The sequence below is a fragment of the Dermacentor albipictus genome, chromosome 5, assembly GCF_038994185.2.
Source record: "Dermacentor albipictus isolate Rhodes 1998 colony chromosome 5, USDA_Dalb.pri_finalv2, whole genome shotgun sequence".
NCBI classification, from domain to species: Eukaryota; Metazoa; Arthropoda; class Arachnida; order Ixodida; family Ixodidae; genus Dermacentor; species Dermacentor albipictus.
Genome location: NC_091825.1, coordinates 132,633,011 through 132,654,591, shown reverse-complemented (window position 1 = coordinate 132,654,591; position 21,581 = coordinate 132,633,011). Strand labels below are relative to the sequence as shown.

Here is a 21,581-nt window from a genome sequence, read left to right as displayed (position 1 = left end):
TATCTATCTATCTATCTATCTATCTATCTATCTATCTATCTATCTATCTATCTATCTATCTATCTATCTTATCTATCTATCTATCTATCTATCTATCTATCTATCTATCTATCTATCTATCTATCTATCTATCTATCTATCTATCTATCTATCTATCTATCTATCTATCTATCTATCTATCTATCTATCTATCTATCTATCTATCTATCTATCTATCTATCTATCTATCTATCTATCTATCTATCTATCTATCTATCTATCTATCTATCTATCTATCTATCTATCTATCTATCTATCTATCTATCTATCTATCTATCTATCTATCTATCTATCTATCTATCTATCTATCTATCTATCTATCTATCTATCTATCTATCTATCTATCTATCTATCTATCTATCTATCTATCTATCTATCTATCTATCTAATCTATCTGCTTGTTACCGTGTGTGTTTGCGCTTGTTACTTGCGGGCGTTGTGAGCCCGCCCACCGTGTACGAGTTGGTCGTTTCACGAAACACTAATGTCTCCTGAATTAGCATGATCAGCTGACGGCGAGACAAACATCTCCAGCTCCCACTAAAGAATGTCTGTCTTCGTGCGGCAAAAGGTTGCAAGAAGAAAAAAAAAAAGTCCGGACCATAAGTGCGCAGAGACAGCCGATAGACGTAACGGCGTCTGCACGGCGAAAATGTTTGCATTGCCAGACGTACTGAAGCCATTATTTGCAGCTCCTTCCTTTTTTTTCCTCGCGCCCAATAATCGAAAGGCGTCCGTGAGGACGACGCTAGGCACGGGTAGAGCACAGCTGAACCGGTAAGAATTTTCCGGCTGCAGTTATTGATTGGGGAAGGAAAAGAAAGTAGAAGCAAAACCGAAAGTAACCGCAATGCAGATCGCAGAACCGGAATGTTTTGTCTCGGAAAGACGTCAGAATGCGGCAGCAGCAGTTACTTTTTTCCGGGAGAGCTACACCAGAGAAAGAAACGAAAAAAGAAGTAACTAAATAAATATACAAAAAAACTATTTGCAGAAAGAGATGAAGTTCGGCATCTTTATCGAACCCAACAGTGTTTGGCATGGGGTAATCGAATTTCAGCCGAAAACCAGTGGTCAAAAAACAGTGAGAAAAAAAAATTGTTGAAAGGAGACGAGCGTACCATTATGTGTACGCAGAACGTCGACGTTCTGCCTACTGCTCATATACTGCTTGCGCAGTATATGAATGCAAATTTTTTTTTCTTTTGCCACCGGTGGGCATTCCATTCCCTCGGGAAGGGAAGCTAATCTTCGAAGTATTGCATTTAGTGCACACAACCAGAGCATGTCAAGCACAACGCGATGAAGAGGAGTCATTTCGAGTGATACTATTTAGGAGGAGCACACTAGCACAAATCGTTGAAACTTGTTAGTTCTTTTATTTTAGCTCGGCACACCGAATGCCATATGTGGAATCAAGGGACACTGAGAGCAGACATAGAGTGATAAGAATTATTAGTGGACAATTAACTGGGCGAAACGTATATGCGGGGTGCCGTAGAAGCAGCGTTAAAGGGCTTGGAATATTCCTCTCCCCCCACCCCCCGTGTTTCTTTGACGAGCACTGGACTGTACAAGCGCAGGTCGTCTTGCAACTCGCCCCTGTCGAATGCGGCCTACACTGCGAATCGAGCCCTCAATTATTCACAGAGCGGGATGACGCGGTACCGGTCCTGCATAGGTGGCGGGTAAAGGTTTGAATTGCCGATAAAGGCACGTGTAATCCTTCTCACGACTTTCATGCAGTACAGTGAAAGCTACAAACAGCGTCAGCTGATCAGGAAAGGGATCCGTAAGAAAATTGCTGTGTAGAAATTCCTCTGGTAGAAGATCATGGAGGGATTAGCGTCGTACAACGGGAAAATTATTTTATTTTTCTTGATAAAAGTAGCAGGTCCTTGTTCCTGTACAACGGGCACAGTATTTTCTTTTGCTTGATACAAAAACCCAATCCTTGTTCCCGTACTGGATGAGGCCATCCGGTTCGTTGGCAGCTCATCCCGCGGTTGACGGTACACGTTAGACTGAGTGTTGGCCCCCTTCCGCGTTTATTTATTGACGAGACTAAGTACCATCAACACCCCGCCGTCCAACTCTCGCAAGGTACTTTCATCTTCTGTACTAATAATGTCCTCGGAAACTGGTAATCAGTTCACGGTTGAGTGAGTCGACTCGCGTTCTTACTTGTCTTTTGACGCTAGTTTGGCCAACCAATACCGGCCTTTAAAGGAAGAAGCAACTAGAAAAACAAAGACAAGCAAGCACAAAAGAACGAAAGGCAAGGAAACACACGTGACTCTGACAGGATCGCCTGACAAAACTTGACAGCGAAACCTGTGGTGGTGCCATTCAACGCTACATTTACAAGCATAGTCGGAAGACGATGAGTCAATGCCCGTGCATCATTTATGACTGCTCAGGAGTGGTGGGTGCTTACGGCCGGTCTGTACCCAAGATGGACCCGTCAGAATTCTGCGGGCAGCGCAGTGTACACGGAACTAACAGGCGCTGCTCCGGGATTCTGGGAGTAACCAAGTTTCGGAACTAGGGCGAACTTCAAACGAACAAGTTCAACTGAGTAATAAAGCCTACTCTGGAGCAACAGAAACATTTGCCGCACGATAAAAAAGAAGACTGAGATGCTCGCCATCCTGGCACATTCTACATTTGTCCTCTTCCCGCTGCCCTAACAGAGACAGCGACACTTTCAGAAAGCTTCTCCGAGGCTACTGCTACTCCCACAGATCGGGGGCGCGGGAGCAAAAGGGAGCGGCGGTTTCCCATGCTTCGCTACCAACGTCCTCCTCTCTCTCTCTCTCCCTCGCTTCCTCTTCCGCGCATGCGCGTCGAGCGGCGGGCGTGAGAGCGCGCCGCTACCAGGCCACGTGTCGCTTCTCCTCCAGCGATGCCTCCGGGCCTCCCGGCGCCACCAACGGCACGTCCCTATTTGGCGGGGAGCGACAGAGGAGCTCCTGGCGGCAGATCCGGGAACTAGCCTCATCCCGACGAGCCGCGGGAGAGGCGAGCGTCTCCCGCTTTTGATCCGGCCCGCGAGTTTTCCGGGAGACGCCGCGGGTGCACGAGGGACTCTCCGGCGCCTCTCTTTGCGGAGGGAGGGTTGGTCGCCGCCGACGGGCGCTCCTTCGTCCGAACGTCTCCGTAGTCGCCGATGCGTCCGCCGTGACGGGACCCACTTGCTGCCGCCTCCTTTCGTTTCCGCCGCTACCGTGAGGAGTCCTTTCGGCCCTTTCGCCACAACCCCGGCTGGCCCCTTCGAGCGTCCAGCTTGATCGTTTCGCTGCGATTAAGTGTTCTTGTAACTTTTTTTTTCCTCTTTCATTTTGTATTCGCCCGAGACCCCGGTGTTCCTATTCACTGCGGCGCGAAGTTCCCGGTTGATAGCGGCCCGCTTAGCGGTTAGCTTCCGTCGTCTTTGCCTCGTCGTTAGTCGTAGTTGTTCGCAGTGGCTCGGACTTGCCAAAACTGCCCTGTTCTTGTATAGTTTCTTTTCTTTTTCTCGTTCTCGGTGTGCTGCCCAGAAACCGGTGTTTACGTGTTCACTCCCTCTCTCGATCCGCCTTCGTGGAACGATACATTTTCTGACTGAGCACCATAACTTTCCGTCGATTAGAGTCCGGAGAGACCGTAATTAGCCATCGGCACTCGCCTGGCCTTGCAAATTCAGTTGTTCAATTTGGCTTTTCACTTCAGCTCTTTATGCTAGCGTTTTTTTTTCTAATGAAGAAAAGAAATATGTTAAGCAATCGACTTTAGAAAAAAAAAAAATCCGCTCGTCCATGGCTCATCCTAGCTCGTCGCTCGGCGTCGACCGGACATTCTTTTCAATCTCCGATCTTTCGAACTTCGAAATCGGCGACGATGAAGGCGCTTATGACGCATGCGTGGTGTCTGCATTGGGAACGTCTTAGGCAGAACGCCTACAAGAGCGCTTAGTAGAAACAGGTAATCCTTCTAACTCTCTTGCGTCTCCGTCGTGTTGGTATTCTCTCGCCGCTAGCATTTCCCTAGCATTTCCCTAGCTTTGCCGTCTGTTCCAGTTTTTAGTTTCGTCCATTCTCCACCGAGTGAACAAAACCCGCACGCAGAATTCGCCACGAAATAGGGAACGCGCGCGCTTTTGCTTTTGACCGTCCCTATTCGGCGCCAACCACCTGTGGAATCTCGGCGCTGCTTTCCGATCGGAGGGCTGCGTTGCGTTGTACTCTGAACCATTGTTCCCCGTTCTGGTTGCGGTGTTCACAGTGAACTGACGAGAACATTTGCTCCAAGGCGTTGGCCGCCATCGAAAACGTAAGTTTGAAGTTTTACCGCCGCCATTTTGCCAATGTTCTTTTCAATTTCTTCGTTCTATGTTTTTTTTTGTGTGTGTGTATGTGCAGAGGTTGACTATGTCGTGGAACAGCCCTTTAAAAGAGGAGTTGAGTGCATGTTAGGAAGATCATACTCTTTTCTTTTATTTAATAAAAAGAAACGGTAAGCGAGACGCTTGCTAGCCTGCGCTACGTAACGAGATAAGATGCGCAAAAAAAAAAAATGTTACTGTAGAAAGAGCGGACACGCATAAAGGAAGCAGTCTGGAGAGTGTGAGTAGAAAGCTTTCTTTGGCCGTGTCCGAACTGCCCTGCTGAAAGAGAGGCTCTTCTCGAGAACCTACAGAAGAAAGACCTTTCACATGCGTACCTGCACCGCGTTGTGTTTCCAGAACGATCCGGTACAGCCCGAAATGAAGTTTTACGCATTCTTAAATTTCTAAGAGACACTGATCCTTTCGACAGGTTGTAAATACACCAGTGACGCCACAAGATACACTCAGGCGGAGCTATTGCCGGCCTCGGTCGCCAGGCTAAACTCACCTGCAGCTACAACACACCACCATTCAACAACAAACCGCCACAAACATACCACCACATCCATAACCGGCGATGCTCTAAGTCAGAAGGTGTACGGGCAAGATGCCTTGTGTGTTCTCTGAGTGCTTCAACTGAAATATGCGTCATGATGAGATAATCTCGAGCGAGCGTGATAGTTGCCGCTGCTGGCCCTCGTCGAGGAAGACCTCGAAGTCTGAGCCTGGATACCTTGGGTAATGCGTAGACTTATTTTATTTCCAGTGGTCAGGGCGGGAAAGCTGCATCGCCGAAAGCCCAGAAAAATCGCTCTTCATAACTGCAGCATAGCGTTCGAAGACATATCCCCATCTCATTCCGGCTAAGAACTTGAAAAGATTGACAGATACCTGTCAACGACTTCTTCACGTACGACACGTGAGGGCTCAACAATAAGTCTCTATCAATAAGGAGACCTAAAAATATGTATGTCCTCCCATACTGTATAGCTTGGCCATTGGCCATACCGTAATATGCCATGGGTTTACGCGTAAACGCCACAAATGAGCACAAGTACCGGCTAGGAGACCACGTACGTCGTTTTAGAAAACTTTATCAGCTCAGAATGAGTCGTTAGCATCTGGCTTCACAGCTGCATCGAAACCTTCGACGCCTCCTTAGTGTTTCATTCTACCCCGCCACCTTACTGCACCTGGTATCCAGAAGTGAGTAGACTTGTAATCGCCTGCTCTCAAACAGCTTACCATGCTCCTCGCACATGAAACGTAGAGCGAGTACACGCACATAAGCACCGCTGGCTCGGTTTTACGGAACAGCTTTACCGCATGTTTTGTCAACCCGACGAAAGCTCCCACGATCGATTTTAAGATATCTCTCTGGAAAACATCCACAGCTGCAGAACTTGCCACCCCCTGTGTCGCACTGCGCTTTATTAATCATGAACATTTACGCAAGTGGTCTATTTCCTGTTACTCGAAGAGAGAGAGAAAGAGAGAGAGAGAGAGAAAGAGAGAGAGGTTAACCAGAGATTATCTCCGGTTGGCTACCCTGTACTGGGGTAGGGCAAAAGAAGAATGCGATATGTGAGAGAGAGAAAAAGAATACCCCCCAAACACACATACATACGATAGAGAACTGTTTCTGTGGGCACTGTCACTCAGTGTGCGAAGGCGTTACTAGTGCTACACAGTGTGATCGTCCAATCCTACGTTACACAGTGCACAGTCACAATTTGTCACAAAGTCTGGTGTCCTTTAAATAACGCAGCGGCGCCTCTATAGTGGCTCGCGCTAATGTTCGCATAGGCCAGTTTCCAAGGATGTTGTTTTCCGTTATTGGGCGCTTGTCCGGTTGGTCTAGGGTGGCTTAGAGGGCTGCTTTTAGCGGGTTGCAACGAGGAAACTCACAAAGAAGGTGCGCGATTGTTTCGTTGCACCCGCAGAAGTTACAAAATAGGCTGTTGGCCATTCCGATAAAACGGGAGTACGCATTTCAATATGCTACTACAAGCCATGGATGGACTAGATGGCGGCAGATTTTATTGGCCGCATTCCTACGGGGCCCACGAGAACAGATGATATTCTGATATTTGCAGGAGCGATACGTAACTTAACCGATAAGGGCCGTTACGTCATTGTCAGTGGTTACCTACTCCTTGTGAGATTATCGGTAATGGACGTGCAGACGAGGCGAGTCGATTAGCTCACGGAGAAGCCCAGCTTTTATCGATCCCGCTTTCAAGGACGGATACCACAAGAAGGCTTCGCATAATTGCACGCCAACAAACACTATGTCATTGGAACGAGCCCAGCTTCAAAAACACACTACTACGTTCCCTGGAGCCTGAATTGAGCATCAAGGTACCATAGGACTGCCCCGAATGGACACGACCTTCTTATGCCGGCGTCGGACGGTCGTGGTGCTCACCAATGCCTACGCCTCCCGCATAGGAATGGCCGACACTACAGCCTGTGATCACAGCGGGTGAAAGGGCAGCATCATCCATATTCTGTGGGAGTGTCCGCAGTATTGTGCCCAGGGACGCACACTTATTGACGTGCTCGACATGTTCAACGACCAACCTCTGTCGAAAGTAACAATTCTGCAACGCACATATGACTCTATATTTTATAAGAATATTGTTAAAGTATTGATGCGCTTTCAGGGATCTATAGTATTCAGTGTATGTCTTTAGTACTTCTTGTTTTACTTTTCTCTTTCATCCTCCCTCCTTTCTATCTCCCTTTTTCCCCATCGCACGTGTAGGCCAGCAAACTAGATATGTGCTTCTGGTTTACCTCCCGGCCTTTCCTCTCTCTCTCTTTCTTGAGTAAGCAGGGGGCATACGGCATAGTAAGAAGGACTGATGGACATCTATCTTGACAGGAAAGGAAATTGCTCGGACGAAGTGTGTAGTATGAATAGCTCATGAACTGCTCCTTCGCTAATTGGGATGCAGAAGGGTGCTAAGAACATATGATAGGTCGTAGGTTAGGGCGTGTTGGTATTCCATAACTGAGGTTTTTAGCGCACTAAAAGGGATGAGAGACAGAGGCAAGACGCGGACACAGCGCTATATAATAGGTGGTTAAAGAGTAAACAGTGTGGTGTGTAGAAAGTATGTTTGCCGTTCAATGTAACTCCTTTATTGAAGGTTCATTTTTATGATGTTCGGGCCGTAAGGTAGAAAGCACGCTTCGATCAAAATGCTACGACAAAGTGCCGTCATAGATTGGCTAACACTCCTGTAGATACGCCTGTTCTTGTTGAAACATTTCGGAACATTATGGTATTTCCACACTAGCTGTCCTTCGCAGGACATTTGTTGGATGGCTTTGTTTTTTTTTTGTGCGTAATTTAGTTGCGAATTGTGTAAGTATGTCCAAGGACTGTGCTCAAGAGCGTAGGCCTGCAACGGTGAGCATAACCCCGTTTCGAAGTGGTGTTACCTGAAATCTTAGTTTGAGAAGGTGGTTTCTATGCGATCGATTTGTGCCCATACTTTTACGCACTGGTGTTCTCTGATATGCGGTATTGGATATACAAAATCGGAACACCTTTTTGTATTTCCAAAGGGGAAGAAAGTTGGGAGCTGTAGATTTGCGACGATTATTAGCGTGTCATCGAAAGTGGTCTGATAGTAGTTGATAGGGTGGACCAACCACACGAGCCGATGCACTTCGTTATCTTCAATGGTTTGCGTTTCAGCGGTTCTGTATGCGTCACAAGGCGAACTGTTCCAAGGCTAACGTAACACTAACATATTCGCAAAGATAACACTGTGTTGCATAAGAACGGGAATGCCTTCAATCTAAGGCTTAATTGATAAAGCAGTAAGTGACGAGAAAAAAATAAAAGACAACTACAAATACCACCTGATTCCATTGTAAACCCCTTCTCAAGGTCTCATGGAAAGTATATCAATGAACGGGATGTAGAGTAAATGAAGGCGTTCAGAATGCCGTTTGCTCTACGTCTCAGGTAGGCGCTTGTATTCTTATGCCACATGCCAGCTTTCGTTTCTTTATATTTATGAAAATTTTAGCCTACAGTCTAAATCAACAAAATTTTATCAAGCAACGCCGCAGTAGAGCGGTCTTAATCTTCGACCACTGGGTCACAATGGCACAGTTTCCTTATTTGGATTATATTCTTACCATCCGATACATACTTGGGCTAGTTCTACCGATAGCCCTTGCGCTCTGTTACAGAGGGCGGTAATAATCGGACTGGAATTGAATCGGAAAAGGATCGCGTTTAGAAAGCGGCAATAGCGTGATAAAAGTGTACTCGAAACAAGACAAGAGTATCAAGGGAAGGTTTGGACTTGGAATGATCAACAGTGATCGAACAAGCAATTTCTCCGTCGCCAATATTGCGAAAAGAGGGCTTGTGAATTTTTTTGTCAACTGTAAACGAGATACCGGTGCCAGAAGTCAGCGCTAGCTGCTCCTTCTTTATGACAGAATAATTTTGTTGAAAACGGAATTGGCTTCGTCAGATCAACCTCTCCCCTAGCATAAAGGGTGACTCCGTTTTGAGCAATTCTGAGGGTAGCAAACCGGTTAAGCTAAACTGGTTAACCTCCCTGCCTTTCCTTCTCCACTTTTTCCTTCCTTCCATCCGTTCTGAGGCTTAGTTTACTCATCCGCAGTTGATCAAAATAAAGTGTACGTACTGTAGCTATCATGTTACATCGTCGCCGTCGAAGTGAGGCCATTGCTGTTTGGAACCCATCGTGTTTCGCCTTTTTTTTCTTAGCGGCCGGACATTTTTGAACGCGTGTTGGCCGGCATGTCTGGCTCAGCTCGTCCAGACACATCTGAAGCAGAATGACCCGCAACGTTACTTGCACTCAACAAATGCGAAATGCCTGCAAGTGTCCACTGAATGCGCCCGGTGTGTGGCTCGTTCAAGAATATTGTGTTGCAGTGCGTCTTATTGCAAAATGAAATTGCGTTTAGGAGAGCTAGGCGAACTTGGAAAGCTACGGGAGCAGCGGTAGCCAGCCCAGTCGATAAAGCATTGCGCTGCTGAGCTCGAGGTCGCAGGTTCGATTCATGCCCGTGTGGCCACATTCCGATGAAGGCGGAATGAAGAGAGAGAGAGAGATAGAGAGAGATAGAGAGAGAGAGAACACTTGTGCAACGTGCATTGGGTGCATGGTAAGGAACCTCAGGTAGTGAAAGTTGATCCGCAGTCCCCCACTACGGCGTGCCTCATGATCAGGTGGCGGTTCCGACATGTGAAACCCCAAGATCTAACTTTTAACTTTAAAGTTAGAAAGTTTCGATGGATTCGAAATAGCCTGCAAGAACAGAAAGCTAGGCGAGTTCTACGACTTCAGGGTTGACTAAACAGCGCAAGACAGGCGAAGTCCAAAATAATCCAGTTAACATAATACCGGCGTCCTGCCACCGCTTAACGAAGTGGTTAACGAAGTTCTGAAGGCATTAGAAGCCCCGTTAGGTACACTGCTAAGATTTCCAACGCCGCTATACCGAGAACCGACAAATGTGTGGGCTCTGTTGTGCATCCGAAGCGCCGATTTCTTCTTCCGTCCAAGTTAGTCGAAACTACGGGCAGTTTTACAACGCTTCCTTGCAAGGTCACCCTTGAACACTGCGCACACCTAGTGCAAGCGGACCCGCCGTAGTTGCTCAGTGGCTATGGTGTTAGGCTGCTGAGCACGAGGTCGCGGGATCGAATCCCGGCCGCGGCGGCCGCATTTCGATGGGTGCGAAATGCGAAAACACCCGTGTATTTAGATTTAGGTGCCTGTTAAAGAGCCCCAGGTGGTCGAAATTTCCGGAGCCCTCCAGTATACGGCGTCCCTCATAATCAGAAAGTGGTTTTGGCACGTAGAACCCCACAATTTTTTTTTTTTTAGTGTAAGCGGGCTTCATTGACGGAGCAGTAGGCGAAGATAGCGCCGCCCTAAATGTGTGGTCGATGCGAAGCGAAGCCCTTCCAGGTGGGCGCAAATATTACGCACAATCCAGACTAAACTTATCGACCGACGCAACGCGCCAAAGCGAGCGAAATTTGTTGCGGACAAGAGCAGAGCTCAGCGCTCAAAGGGCGACGGCAAATTGCGACGCTGCGTATGACACACAAGCGCGATGGTCGCTATTGGCAATTGCACCGCCATAGCCGCCTGAGTTCGCCATGGAGTGAGGCAGGTGTGCGAAATTATAAGGCCCGCCCGGCGCTCCTCCACGTACAGTGGCGGCTAACAAAATTGCGGAAGTACGAACGGCCTGGAAGCGTGTGGTATGAAAGTGAATTAGGGGCGGGAAATGGGGTAGTCCGTGTTGCAAAGGAGCTGGCAAGCGAAAAAAAAGGAAGCCAGTTCAAAATTTGTAGCTTGAATGGTAAGTTATTGAATGAGTGATTCCTGCTTAATTTTTTTATTATTATTTTCTTTCGTTACGTGCCACCTTGTCTCAATATATATGCAGAGAGCGTGCATGCGTTTGAACGTAACTTTGTTGAACTCCTGCTGAAGTCTGAGATTGCGCGCTCCACAATTTTTTCTGTTACAGTCTTGATGCTCAGTAGTAGACATCATAATCACCATCATCATCGTCACTATCATAATGTTTTATGCCATCTCCCATCATGCCTCGTAATGAGATCGTAGTTTCGGTGCGTATGTTCCTAGAATTTAACTAATTTCAATTTAAGCGTTTATATCTACTGCAAAGCTAAGGCCCCTGTCGGCGACCTTCACTTACCCCTACCTTGCGCCAGCTGACTGCCACCCCTAAGTCCATCACAGTACCTGGTTGCCTGTGTCAGTACATGTTTATTTAATTCCAAGCTTCGCATTACAACGCATTAGTTGATGTGAAAGTGAAGTTAATCCTTGTTCAGAATATGAAATAAAATGCACTTTCATCTAATGAAATTCATTTCTTGCGATGACAGCAATAAACTAGCACCGTAGTAAGTTTAGTGAGACTTCACTCAGTGTCACAGTAGCCTTGCGTACGATCCCTTCGGGTCGCTTGCTTTAACCACAGCGCCGCTCAAAATGACCTGCGCAATGCTGTCCTTGTGTAAATGCGACGTGAGTATGCTTTCATCGTTGGCGATCGCTGTTTATCATAAAGCAGCTTTGCCGTGTTTCCCGAAGTATGCTCTCAAGAAATCGGAAAAGTCTGGGATCAGCAGGACTGACAAGGGCACGTGAACCTTTAGATAAGCCTACTTTCTGCCGCGGAGACCCTATGACTTCAGAATAGCTTTTCTTAATATTTTGTTGTTGTTGTTGGAAAAGGAAATGACGACAAGGTGCTTCCGGCACTGGGGCGCCGGCCTACGACGTCAACAACGCTACCGCGGTAGCCGCAACGGCGGCTCGAACATTTATCTCAAGAAATATAATGACAGTTACAAGTTTGTCTGCCCAGAGCCCACAGCTGAAGAACAAATAAGCGCGAAAAACACGGGGACACCTTAGAGTAGGCAGCACTTGTCTACTTTTCTTTTGGCTGTTTTGTTTTTATGACTGAATCTTTACAAAGAATACCAGGGGAGTTATTCTGTAAGAGTCCACCTAGTGGACACGTCCATTTCGTCTGCCGTTGAAGTTCTGATTGGCTGCGGCGCCTGGGCTGCTGTGGACGCGCAGCCCAGCACAGCCAATCATAACTTCAGAAGCAAACGAAATGGACATATCCACTAGGTGGACTCTTAAAGAATATCTCCGCAGCTTTCAGACTTGTTGAGAGCAACGCCAACATGCTTGCACCACTCTATACTCTCGAGAAAACCCCAATGAAAGTACTAGAAATGGGTCATCGAAAAGCAATAAGACCATGCGACGCTCATGCGTTATGAAAGCTCGTTTATGTCGCATATACGCCCCATGCTCACTCCTTATATTTTCGATGCGACAAACTGCATGTCGCAAGAAAGAACAAGGATAATTTAATATGGTGTTATGTTACTCCGGTAAGCAGTTTCAAGAGAAAATGTACCAAGTTGTTGTTTATGGCTTCACCTGGTGCGTTCTGCAGTACAAGAGTGGCGCAAGAAGAGATCGCATTTCTTTTTTCCTGTATTGCATGGGATGTCATTAGTGTAATGCAACACATACAGCTCTGGCGCATTAAGCTCGAACGAAATAAATGAAAAAAAGAAAAGGAAAAGAAAAGACAACTGGCAGAGAGCAAGGAAGCCCGTACAAAAGAAAAAGTAGCTGTTTGCCACCACTTTCAGTTCTGTAGACTTGCTTTGTCCGTGCTTTGTTGAAGCCAGGGCAGTGCATTCCATAATTAATTTCCGTGAGTGGGTGCCTATTTGCCTTACCCTGCGTCCCCCTCCCCAATCATTATTATGACATCATTATTATTATTATTTCTGATATTTGAATCCAATTGGAGGATAAGCCCCATCAAAGGTTTGCATAAACACGTGAAAAAGTGTGCTGACTCAGTCCACTACTGCTAAGGAACGTAGGTAAAATTTTGGGGGGGGACTATTTATCTTTAATTTATCGAATTTAGTGAGCAGAGCTCGGAGCTTTGCCTGTGATAAATGTTTTCAGAGAGCGTGGCAGTAATTAGGTTTACGAGGTTGAAAAAGCATAGTGGTTGAGAAACTTACGCCAATGGTCTCATAAGGTGTGTTGTACTTAGACCGGAAGTTAGTCGAATACGTATAGCTAGAAAGGGCCTCTGTGTTAAAAAAGAACACACAGCGAGCGATGTACGATTGCTCGTCTAAGAGACGCCTAGGGCAAGGAATGCTTTGGTACTCCACAAGGAAGGCTGCCTCATAGTGCTTCCATGCCAATGTCTCACGCAGGTATTAGCAGGAAACATGCATCATAATAATGCTAGTATCATCATACATACATCAACATACTAATGTTATTGAGAAATCTAGCACTATATTGAGTGCTCACGAGGTCACTACAGTTCCTAATCTGGCGTAGTAATTATTTATGATGCGCGGGTTTGTTTGCATCACCCTTGAGTCTTTGAACAAGTTTCTGATTTCTTACTTTAACCTAATCGCTGCATTGCATTTTAGAGCCTAATTTGGGCTTAGTTTCTACCGTAGCACTGTTTTCAGAACATTATGAATGAAAATAAGTTCAATAAGTCAGAATATTCACCCGACGTGAGTGTTACAGTGCTAAAATGTCACTTAAGTACAGAACCTGCTCCAGGCTATGACGTTACGCAGATATCTATATCTACCCCTTTCCTACCGTGCACTTCTTGGTTCTGGCAGACACGGGATTATATTGCTCCTGAGAGCTTTATGATTTTGCAGAAAAGAAAAAGAAAACGCCAGACCGTTTATTAATGCGGCCACGAATTGATGTGGCTTGACGATAAATATCAAAAGTACAGTGAGCATACGCGCCAGCGACGTCATGCGTTTCTTGTTTACAGACATGAAGCTTGTCTGTAGCGAGACGTAGGCCTAGAAGTGTGAATATTCGTTTGTGTACTGGAAATTTCTCGACACAGTGAGTTAATTGTGAGATAAAGCACTCAAATATTTTGAAACAACGTTTTACGATTAGTGCGCAGCACAGCTGAAGCAAAAAGAAGCATCTCAGCAGAGCTATACCAAAGTGCGGAAAAATTTGGAAGACGCTTAAGCTTCGCCTTTGAGAGTGGAACGCGATAGAATTCAAAAATCCCTGAGGGATTTTCATGCTTCCCGGCAACTGCAGCTTGGGTAATCGTAACGTCTACCGGGAAACGCTAGCGGCGAACTCTATGCAGGCAAGCTTTCTGGTAGAAACGCGGCCTTTTGCGTGGGTCGATCTCTTGTTATAGTTTCGCACTTCTAATATTTCACTCTGAGAAGATCTAACATAAAGGTTATGCGCTGTCGTTTTTTTTATTACATTTGTTTGTGGGTTGCCGTTCTCAAAATTCCGAGGAATAACTTTGTAAAGAATAAAAGACAAGGTATGGACAACTTTGATGATAGAAGAGTTGTTGGGTATGCGTGGTTCCGAATGATACTTACCGAAAAGACGTTCGACGCCGGACGCGGGACGGCAACGCCGGATTTTCTGTCACGCGGGGCCCTTAACGCTGTCGCGTTAAAATCCATGCAGTGTTGAATATTTATTTGCAATGCGATTTAGTTTAATAAGACCCGCATGAATTTCAATTGTGTAGTATACGGTAAATACTGTGACGTCTGTGGCCGGAAATCATTAGTTACGAACATCTGATAGGGCTTTCGCAGTTTGGTATTCTTTGCATCAAACCGACTATATACGCCACCGAGTTTTTCCTACAGACGTAACTGGGAGGCCTTGCTGGTGGCTGAGAGTGCAATTTACGCACGCTTACGTTTATCGTGTAGGAATGACCAATAGGCCGAAGTGTGACTCCTGTAGGCGCGAGGAAACCATCGGACACCTATTAATTGTGTACCCGTTTTCGCAACCAAGTCCAACGTCTCTCTCTCTTTTTCTCTCTCTCTCTCTCCCTATCTCTCTCCGGACAACTGCGAACAGACTGGTCTCGATACCATTCTCTGAGTCAAAGATACTAGGACCATGGTCACATACGTCACTGCCCCCCCCCCCCTCCCCTCTTAAAAATAAAGCGATTCGTGCGCTAGTGCAGTACTTCAAGTGCACCGACTTGAGAGGTCGCTTCTAAAGCTCCTGTGCATCCCCCACGTGCATTCAGTGCTGACTCTTTTCCTCTTTTCATTCCCTCTTTTCCTAAAACCCAGTAAGGGGTAGCAAACCGGACGCTCGTCTGGTTGACCTCCCGGCCTTTCCTCTCCTTGCTTTCTCTCTCTCTCTCTCTCTTCGAATGCTAGGCAAATAGAGAAAACAGGATGCTCGGCTGAAATCCAGAAAATAAAATTGGCAGAGACAGACACACAGGTAACGCAGCGTGCGTAGGGAGCAAGATACATTGTTTCGAGTTGTGGTACTTTATGGCCTACATAGATGAGCTCGACGCGTCTATTCTTTCTCTCGGGTTCCTGATATAGGCGCCACATGTGCGGTGGGGGGGGGGGGAGGAGTGGCCAGAAAAACAGCACAGTCGTGCTAACGAGGCGTTAAACTGATTACGAGGCTAATTAGTCACAGTCTATGGGCTCTGGAATAGCTGCGAGACGTAGCAGTTCGTTAATGTGTGAAGCGGACTCTTTTCTTTTTTCGTTGCATCGTGTGCTTTTTATCCTCGCTCGTGGAAGCGCAAATTTATTTATGTTCTTCAAACTGAGCTCTAGTAGGTATTCTGCACTGGGAAAGCTTGGGAGGGATCGAAAGATCGGCGAGAATGAAAGGTAAATCAGTCGTTTTGTATTATTTTATTTTTTTGAAAAAATCATTAAAGGATTGCTTGGTGCTTTTAGGTGGCACCGGTAACTCTCAGTCACACGTAAAACAAAATGAAATCACAAAATGCGCATGACTGAGTACAGTCAAGCGTGAACACATACAAATTTATGTTCACTAGTCCAGGAATTAAGCCACAAAACGCAATACGGGAACGCGCACAAATATCTACGAACTTGTATACAGTTTGACGTAATAGTCGTGCGGAAACACGCAAGGTGGAGAGAAGTAATTAATAAAGGGAAAAATTAGGCATCCGCCCAATCATAGCAATCGTTGCTACGATTGCGTGAATGTCTAATTTTCCCTTTATTGATATATACAGTTCCATCAATGAAAATAAAGACACTCTAAATTGTCCGAGAACGCGCATAGAAGTTCGCAGTTATGCAGACGTGTGTGCGAACGCAGATATGCATGCGTAATTACGCAACACACCTCGCAAGTACTTAATATATAGCTATCCTAGACGCGTGACGCATCTACAGCGTGTCCCAGCTAACGTTAGCCAAGCTCTTAATAAGAGAATATAGATCATACGAGGACGCAAGCAATGGTATTCGGTTGGCAATGACGTGCCGCACCAGGATCATTTTTTTCGTAATTGAACTATCGATAATTAGATGAGATTGTATACGATCCCTTTAATTACGGAATTGAGGGCGCCAATTTTGACAGTAAAGTAGTAATTCTGTTTTAAAACACCTGACTCAGTTGTTCTCAGTGTACTATGTCTCGCGTAATTAATTTTTCCACGTTATGAAGAAAATGCGTAAAATAGGAATATAGCCGCATAATTACGCCTCCGCGTGAGGCGACACCAGTGGTCTCAGGCGTTATTCTCTCTCTCTCTTCCCCTTGTCCCTTCCCCCAGCATAGGACAGCCAACCAGACTCTTGATTCGTTGATATCCCTGCCTTCCTTATATGCGCCCTCTCTCTCTCTTTCTCTCTCTCTCTCTCTCTCTCAATGCAGCTGCGTACTGGCTTCGCGCGCTTCACGCGTAAAATGCAGCTCGCAGTTCGCGGTGACCAACGCCAGTAGCGATGCCTCGCCACTTTTGCGTGGCCGCCGCGCCAGGCATTGAGCAGAGTTACTTTTGCAGAGTTAATTTTTCGAATCGTTCGATATAACTGTTCCTGCTGTTATTTGCTTGGGTTGTCATAAAAGAAGAATGAAAAGAAAAGGGAACCCGAACTTTCTTTCATATACACCCATTGCAGTGAGTGATTGCTAAAACATGGCGGCTATGACATTACCTTGTCACTTCTAGCGTTTGCAGTTGAGCAAAGCATGTCCTTCGAGACTAGTTTTCGATAATCGCTGATGGATGGTGATGTGGACATCAGGACTCGTATTCACAAAAAGCTCTTACGATAGATTTGCTCTTAGGAGCAAGTTACACGCAATTATGATGCATATTACAAGCGATAACGGCAAGGCCATGGTAAGGAGCGTCATGCGCGGATCCAGAGCGGATGTCCAGATGTCTTGAGCATCGCCTCCCCCCCTCCCCCCTCCATGCCCAAATTTCTGTTCGCAGCGCCAGCGTACGGCACTTGAAAACTCAACCTGAAAACTCATGAAGTTATTTCTCCCAGATGTAACTGTTCTTTTGCTCAGGAGAGAAAAAAACAAGAATAAAGATTTAATGATAATTGAAGAGAAGCCGCCAGCACACAAAAACTCATCACCATCAATCACTACCTAAAAATTGGACCCCCCCCCCCCCCCCCCAAATCCTGAATCCGCGACCGAGGAGCGCTTACGAGTGAATTGCTTTGTGAAATCGGCCCCAGGACAAGCGCAGATATACTCAAATTCCCATTATTTTCCTTGGAAAATCGGGTAAATCCCAGTGTGAAGTGTTACATTGAACGATCCGGGCCATAAATTGCAATCCCGATGCTACATTTGTTCAAGAGCAAAGGAGCGGTAAGCGCTAAATGTTCCTTGTTAAAAATTTTAAAGGAAAAACGCGGGTGTTTTTACATGAAGCGGCTGGTGACATATTGTAATATGATGAAGTGACGCATGGGCACGACCACCATTTCAGCGATTGTCGAAATTGAGGTGGTACTTCGTGATGGAGACGCTGGTATTGCGAATGCTCTTTGCTGAGGTAAACGCAGGGAACTCTGAAACAGTCCCGACCAATGCATGGTAGCTTTTTAGACTAGCCAACGGAAACAGCACTCCAGCACAGAGCAGGGTACTATGGGCGCCATGCACGTGCCTTGCTTAGACTACAGTCGTTATCATTATTAACTCACCTTACTAGGTAACCAAAGGGTATAAGTTCCCGGAGAAAATCTTGTTTATAAATGTCATCAACCTTGCAGCGACTATGAGCGACACTGCCTATGGTCTAATCGATGAAGTTTATAGGTGCATCCAGAGTAGCGCACATTTGTTATATTAGACTAGGAGACAAAACTATGGGGCAAAAGGTTATCGAGCAGCCAGATATTCCAATATCACCAATAAGAAAGTTTGATCAGAAATGCAGGAATATAAAAAAATGAATAATAATAATTGAATGAAAAATTGAAAATTTGGGATATTTGAGGTCGGTGCAGATGTATATAGATTAGTCGCGAATGGCTATATTTATACTTATAGTGGACGCTGCGTTATAACCGTAGCCTTAACAACACAATATAATCGTAGGCAACGTTATGGTTATCGCTGGAAGCATGAACACGCTAGCCGAAGGACAAGTTCTGTTGGTCTACGTCGCCTCCTATTTAAAACAAACGCGCCGGACAGCCAGATGAGCAGTAGTACGGTGGACGAGACAGATGGACTGAACATTTCGCTTGGTAGAGAAGTCTTGCAGCTCGTTGCCATGACGTCAAAAAGGTGGGCTGAAATAACACATTCCAAGTGGATATTCTGCCAGTGAGCAACGTCCCTGATTGTGGCCGTGCGTTTGTCACAGTGCGGTTTATTCCAGGCCAAATGTATTGCTGGCATTGGCAGTGCTTTGATTTTCCTTCCCTTAGTTCAAGGCCCAAATACGTTTCTTTCTTTCTTTCTTTCTTTCTTTCTTTCTTTCTTTCTTTCTTTCTTTCTTTCTTTCTTTCTTTCTTTCTTTCTTTCTTTCTTTCTTTCTTTCTTTCTTTCTTTCTTTCTTTCTTTCTTTCTTTCTTTCTTTCTTTCTTTCTTTCTTTCTTTCTTTCTTTCTTTCTTTCTACTTGTACTGCGCCTTGAGTGGCATTACAACACACGTCCTTCTACATAGGACCCGCTGAAGTAAAGAAAATGGGATTTTGTTCAAGTTCTATGATGAATGCTGCAGGTTTCCTAGGAATTATTGTTGAGGTCGAATATTCAAAAATTCCTTTCAAGTCGTCTCTGCTGTGGTCTATATAATAAATAAAGTACCCTGTCATTTTCTACTCATTACATCGCAGTTGCGCGGGGAACATAATTCGTGCGGAAAGAAACGCTAAATTTACTCTCTGACCACTGATGAAAATGTGGGAGTGTGCTTCTGTGGTTTTGAACCTAAACTGAGAAGATCCGTGCCTTGCGTAAGGACTCAGGAACCCATTAACAGAAACATGGGGAATGACGGCCTAAACCTGAGTGGCTTTGAATGTACCCGCAGGTTAGCTATGCACTGCGAGAAATGAGTGCGCTTCTTACCTGAAACGAAATACTAAGTTTGACGTCGTCTTTGTGTTTTCAACTTCTTTTTTTCAGAAACACATGCAAACCCGAGCTTCTTCCAGAGCTCATTCTACGGCCACGCCAGCGACTGCCGACTCCAACTTGGAGACAGAAGAAATAGCTGCTCTTCTCAGTATCGCATCCGCGCAAGACTGTTGTAAGGCTCCTCCATCCCGACTGCACCCAAGAAGAAAATAATAAGCAGCTCAACTTTTTTGTACCATCCACGCCAGTGAAAAAGAATAAGGAAAAGAAAAAGAAAAGCAGCTCGGGCTTCTTTTTCCAGGCTTCGCAACAGCCATGAAACTGGACTTGTTACTTACAACTCTTTGAAAACCAACGAACTGCGCCGCTCGTCGTGTCCACTAGAACGACCAAGCCACTTCTCTGGGCTTCAGATTCCAGGAACAAACAATTTTTGCCCTACCTCGCAAGAACCCCCGTGCCCCAGGTGAAAGCATAACCAAACTTTACGTCGATCGGACAGTTCGGAAGTCGTTCGACGTCGTGGGCAACCAAGTGCGGCTAATGTGAGCGTCTTAACCAGTTTCGTGCTTCGCCAAGTGCGCGACAGACGACAAGTTGTGGCCGTCTGCTAAAAAACCTAACTTTCCCGGAACCTTAAGCCCGATTGTCGCGTATCCCCTTCTTGGGACGTTGTCGCCATGTCCTCTTAAAGTTCTTACGGCGAGCTGGTTTGAAGAAGATAGGGTACTTAAGTTTTAGAAGAGCGATTACCACAGGTGTGTGATCACTCGAACGTTGTTGAGCCGTTCGCAGTTGATCCCCGTGCTCTGAGGAAAGGCCAGCAAAATTGGCGAAAGCAGGTAGAGCGAAAACGAGGCGAGTGGCCGTGGATATCGAACCATGAGGCTGCGCGATGAAGAACACGGAGCTAACCAGACGCTAACCGAGTGGCCACCCTGGCAGCTGGCTTCAGAGAAGACGCAAGAACAGTGACTCGGCTTATTACGACAACACTCATCGCAGCGAGCGATACTAGAGAGCACACCGCGCGAGGTGTCGTCGAAACCCGAACGCCTGTTGAGCCGGGCGCGTGATGCACCACTGACGTTCTGTTTTTTGCGTGTGCGCGTGGAAGCCGACCGAGGACGAGGCAAAGTGTGAACTCGCAGTGGTGGACGAATTCGCGGCGCCATCTCCTTCGTCTAGCAGGAAAGCGCGCCAGGAGTCTTCTGCTTCCGCTGCTGCTGCTGCTGCTGCTTCTGCGGACGTGATGTGCTGAGCGGGGAGTGTGGCGGCCGAGCGATGAGCGGAGTGGGCCGCCTGTTCTGGCAGCCCCTGTGGATAGTCCTGGTCACCTGGCAGTCGCTGGCCGTGCTCTTCTTCTTGACCGACCCACTCGCGCTGCGAAGTGCCGAAGCTGCCACGCCGGCCAGATCCGTCATCAAGATCGGTGAGTGGTGACACTTTGTTATTGTTGTCTTCTTTTGTTCTTTCTTTCCTAGGGCGCACATTCTGAGGTGTCCTGCAGAGAAGAACCAGGTGTGCAATGTACTCTGCTTTCATGAGTTTTTGCGTCCAGCGTTTGCCAACGATAAGGACTTCGATCTGCGGACACTCAGTGCTTGCTTTTGGTGCTGTAAGGGATCGAGGTGGCTTGCGTTGACGCTGATACGTCACGCGGGAATCTTGACTCAACCAGCGCAGCTAAGCAATGCAGAAAGAGACACATCCTAGCGCTGACTCCCCGCTGATCTTTTATTGAGCACAGAGCCGATTCATGATGGAAGCGCTAGAAAGCGAGACAAACACAAAAAAACAACAGCATTAATAACTTGAAAGGTAGGTGTTTTTGAAAGACGACTTCTATGTAGCAACAATGCAGTCGTGCAAAAGTACATACAATTATTTCCAGTGACCAATCAGGCTGCTCGCTCCAAAAGAAAAAAAAATGGCAGAGATTAAAGCCGATACGTAGGGGCCAAATCGCAACACTCGGCGGCGGATCTCCCAGACTAGCGAAAGCAGATCTCGAGTACCATGCTTTCGTGTACTAAAGGCGCTGGAAGCAATTGTAGGGGTCTGTGACAAGTGTAACTATTTCGTCCCATTCTTTTAAAAACCTACATACCGCCAGCAAAATAGGAGCAAGCGTTCAGAGGATTCGACATCCTTGCATCTAGCACGAAGGCTCG

General features: G+C 46.4%; 1 protein-coding gene across 3 annotated transcripts in view; it reads left to right on the top strand.

The window, feature by feature from the left end:
* LOC139060093 (glutamate receptor ionotropic, kainate 2) overlaps positions 1-21,581 on the top strand; it is a 636,178-nt gene that overhangs the window by 163,429 nt on the left and 451,168 nt on the right. For all 3 annotated transcript variants that reach the window (XM_070538904.1, XM_070538906.1, XM_070538907.1), the window contains one exon: positions 19,456-20,839. In XM_070538904.1, the coding sequence (XP_070395005.1) occupies positions 20,692-20,839 (148 nt within the window). In that variant the 5' untranslated portion in view covers positions 19,456-20,691. The remainder of the gene's footprint in view (positions 1-19,455; positions 20,840-21,581) is intronic.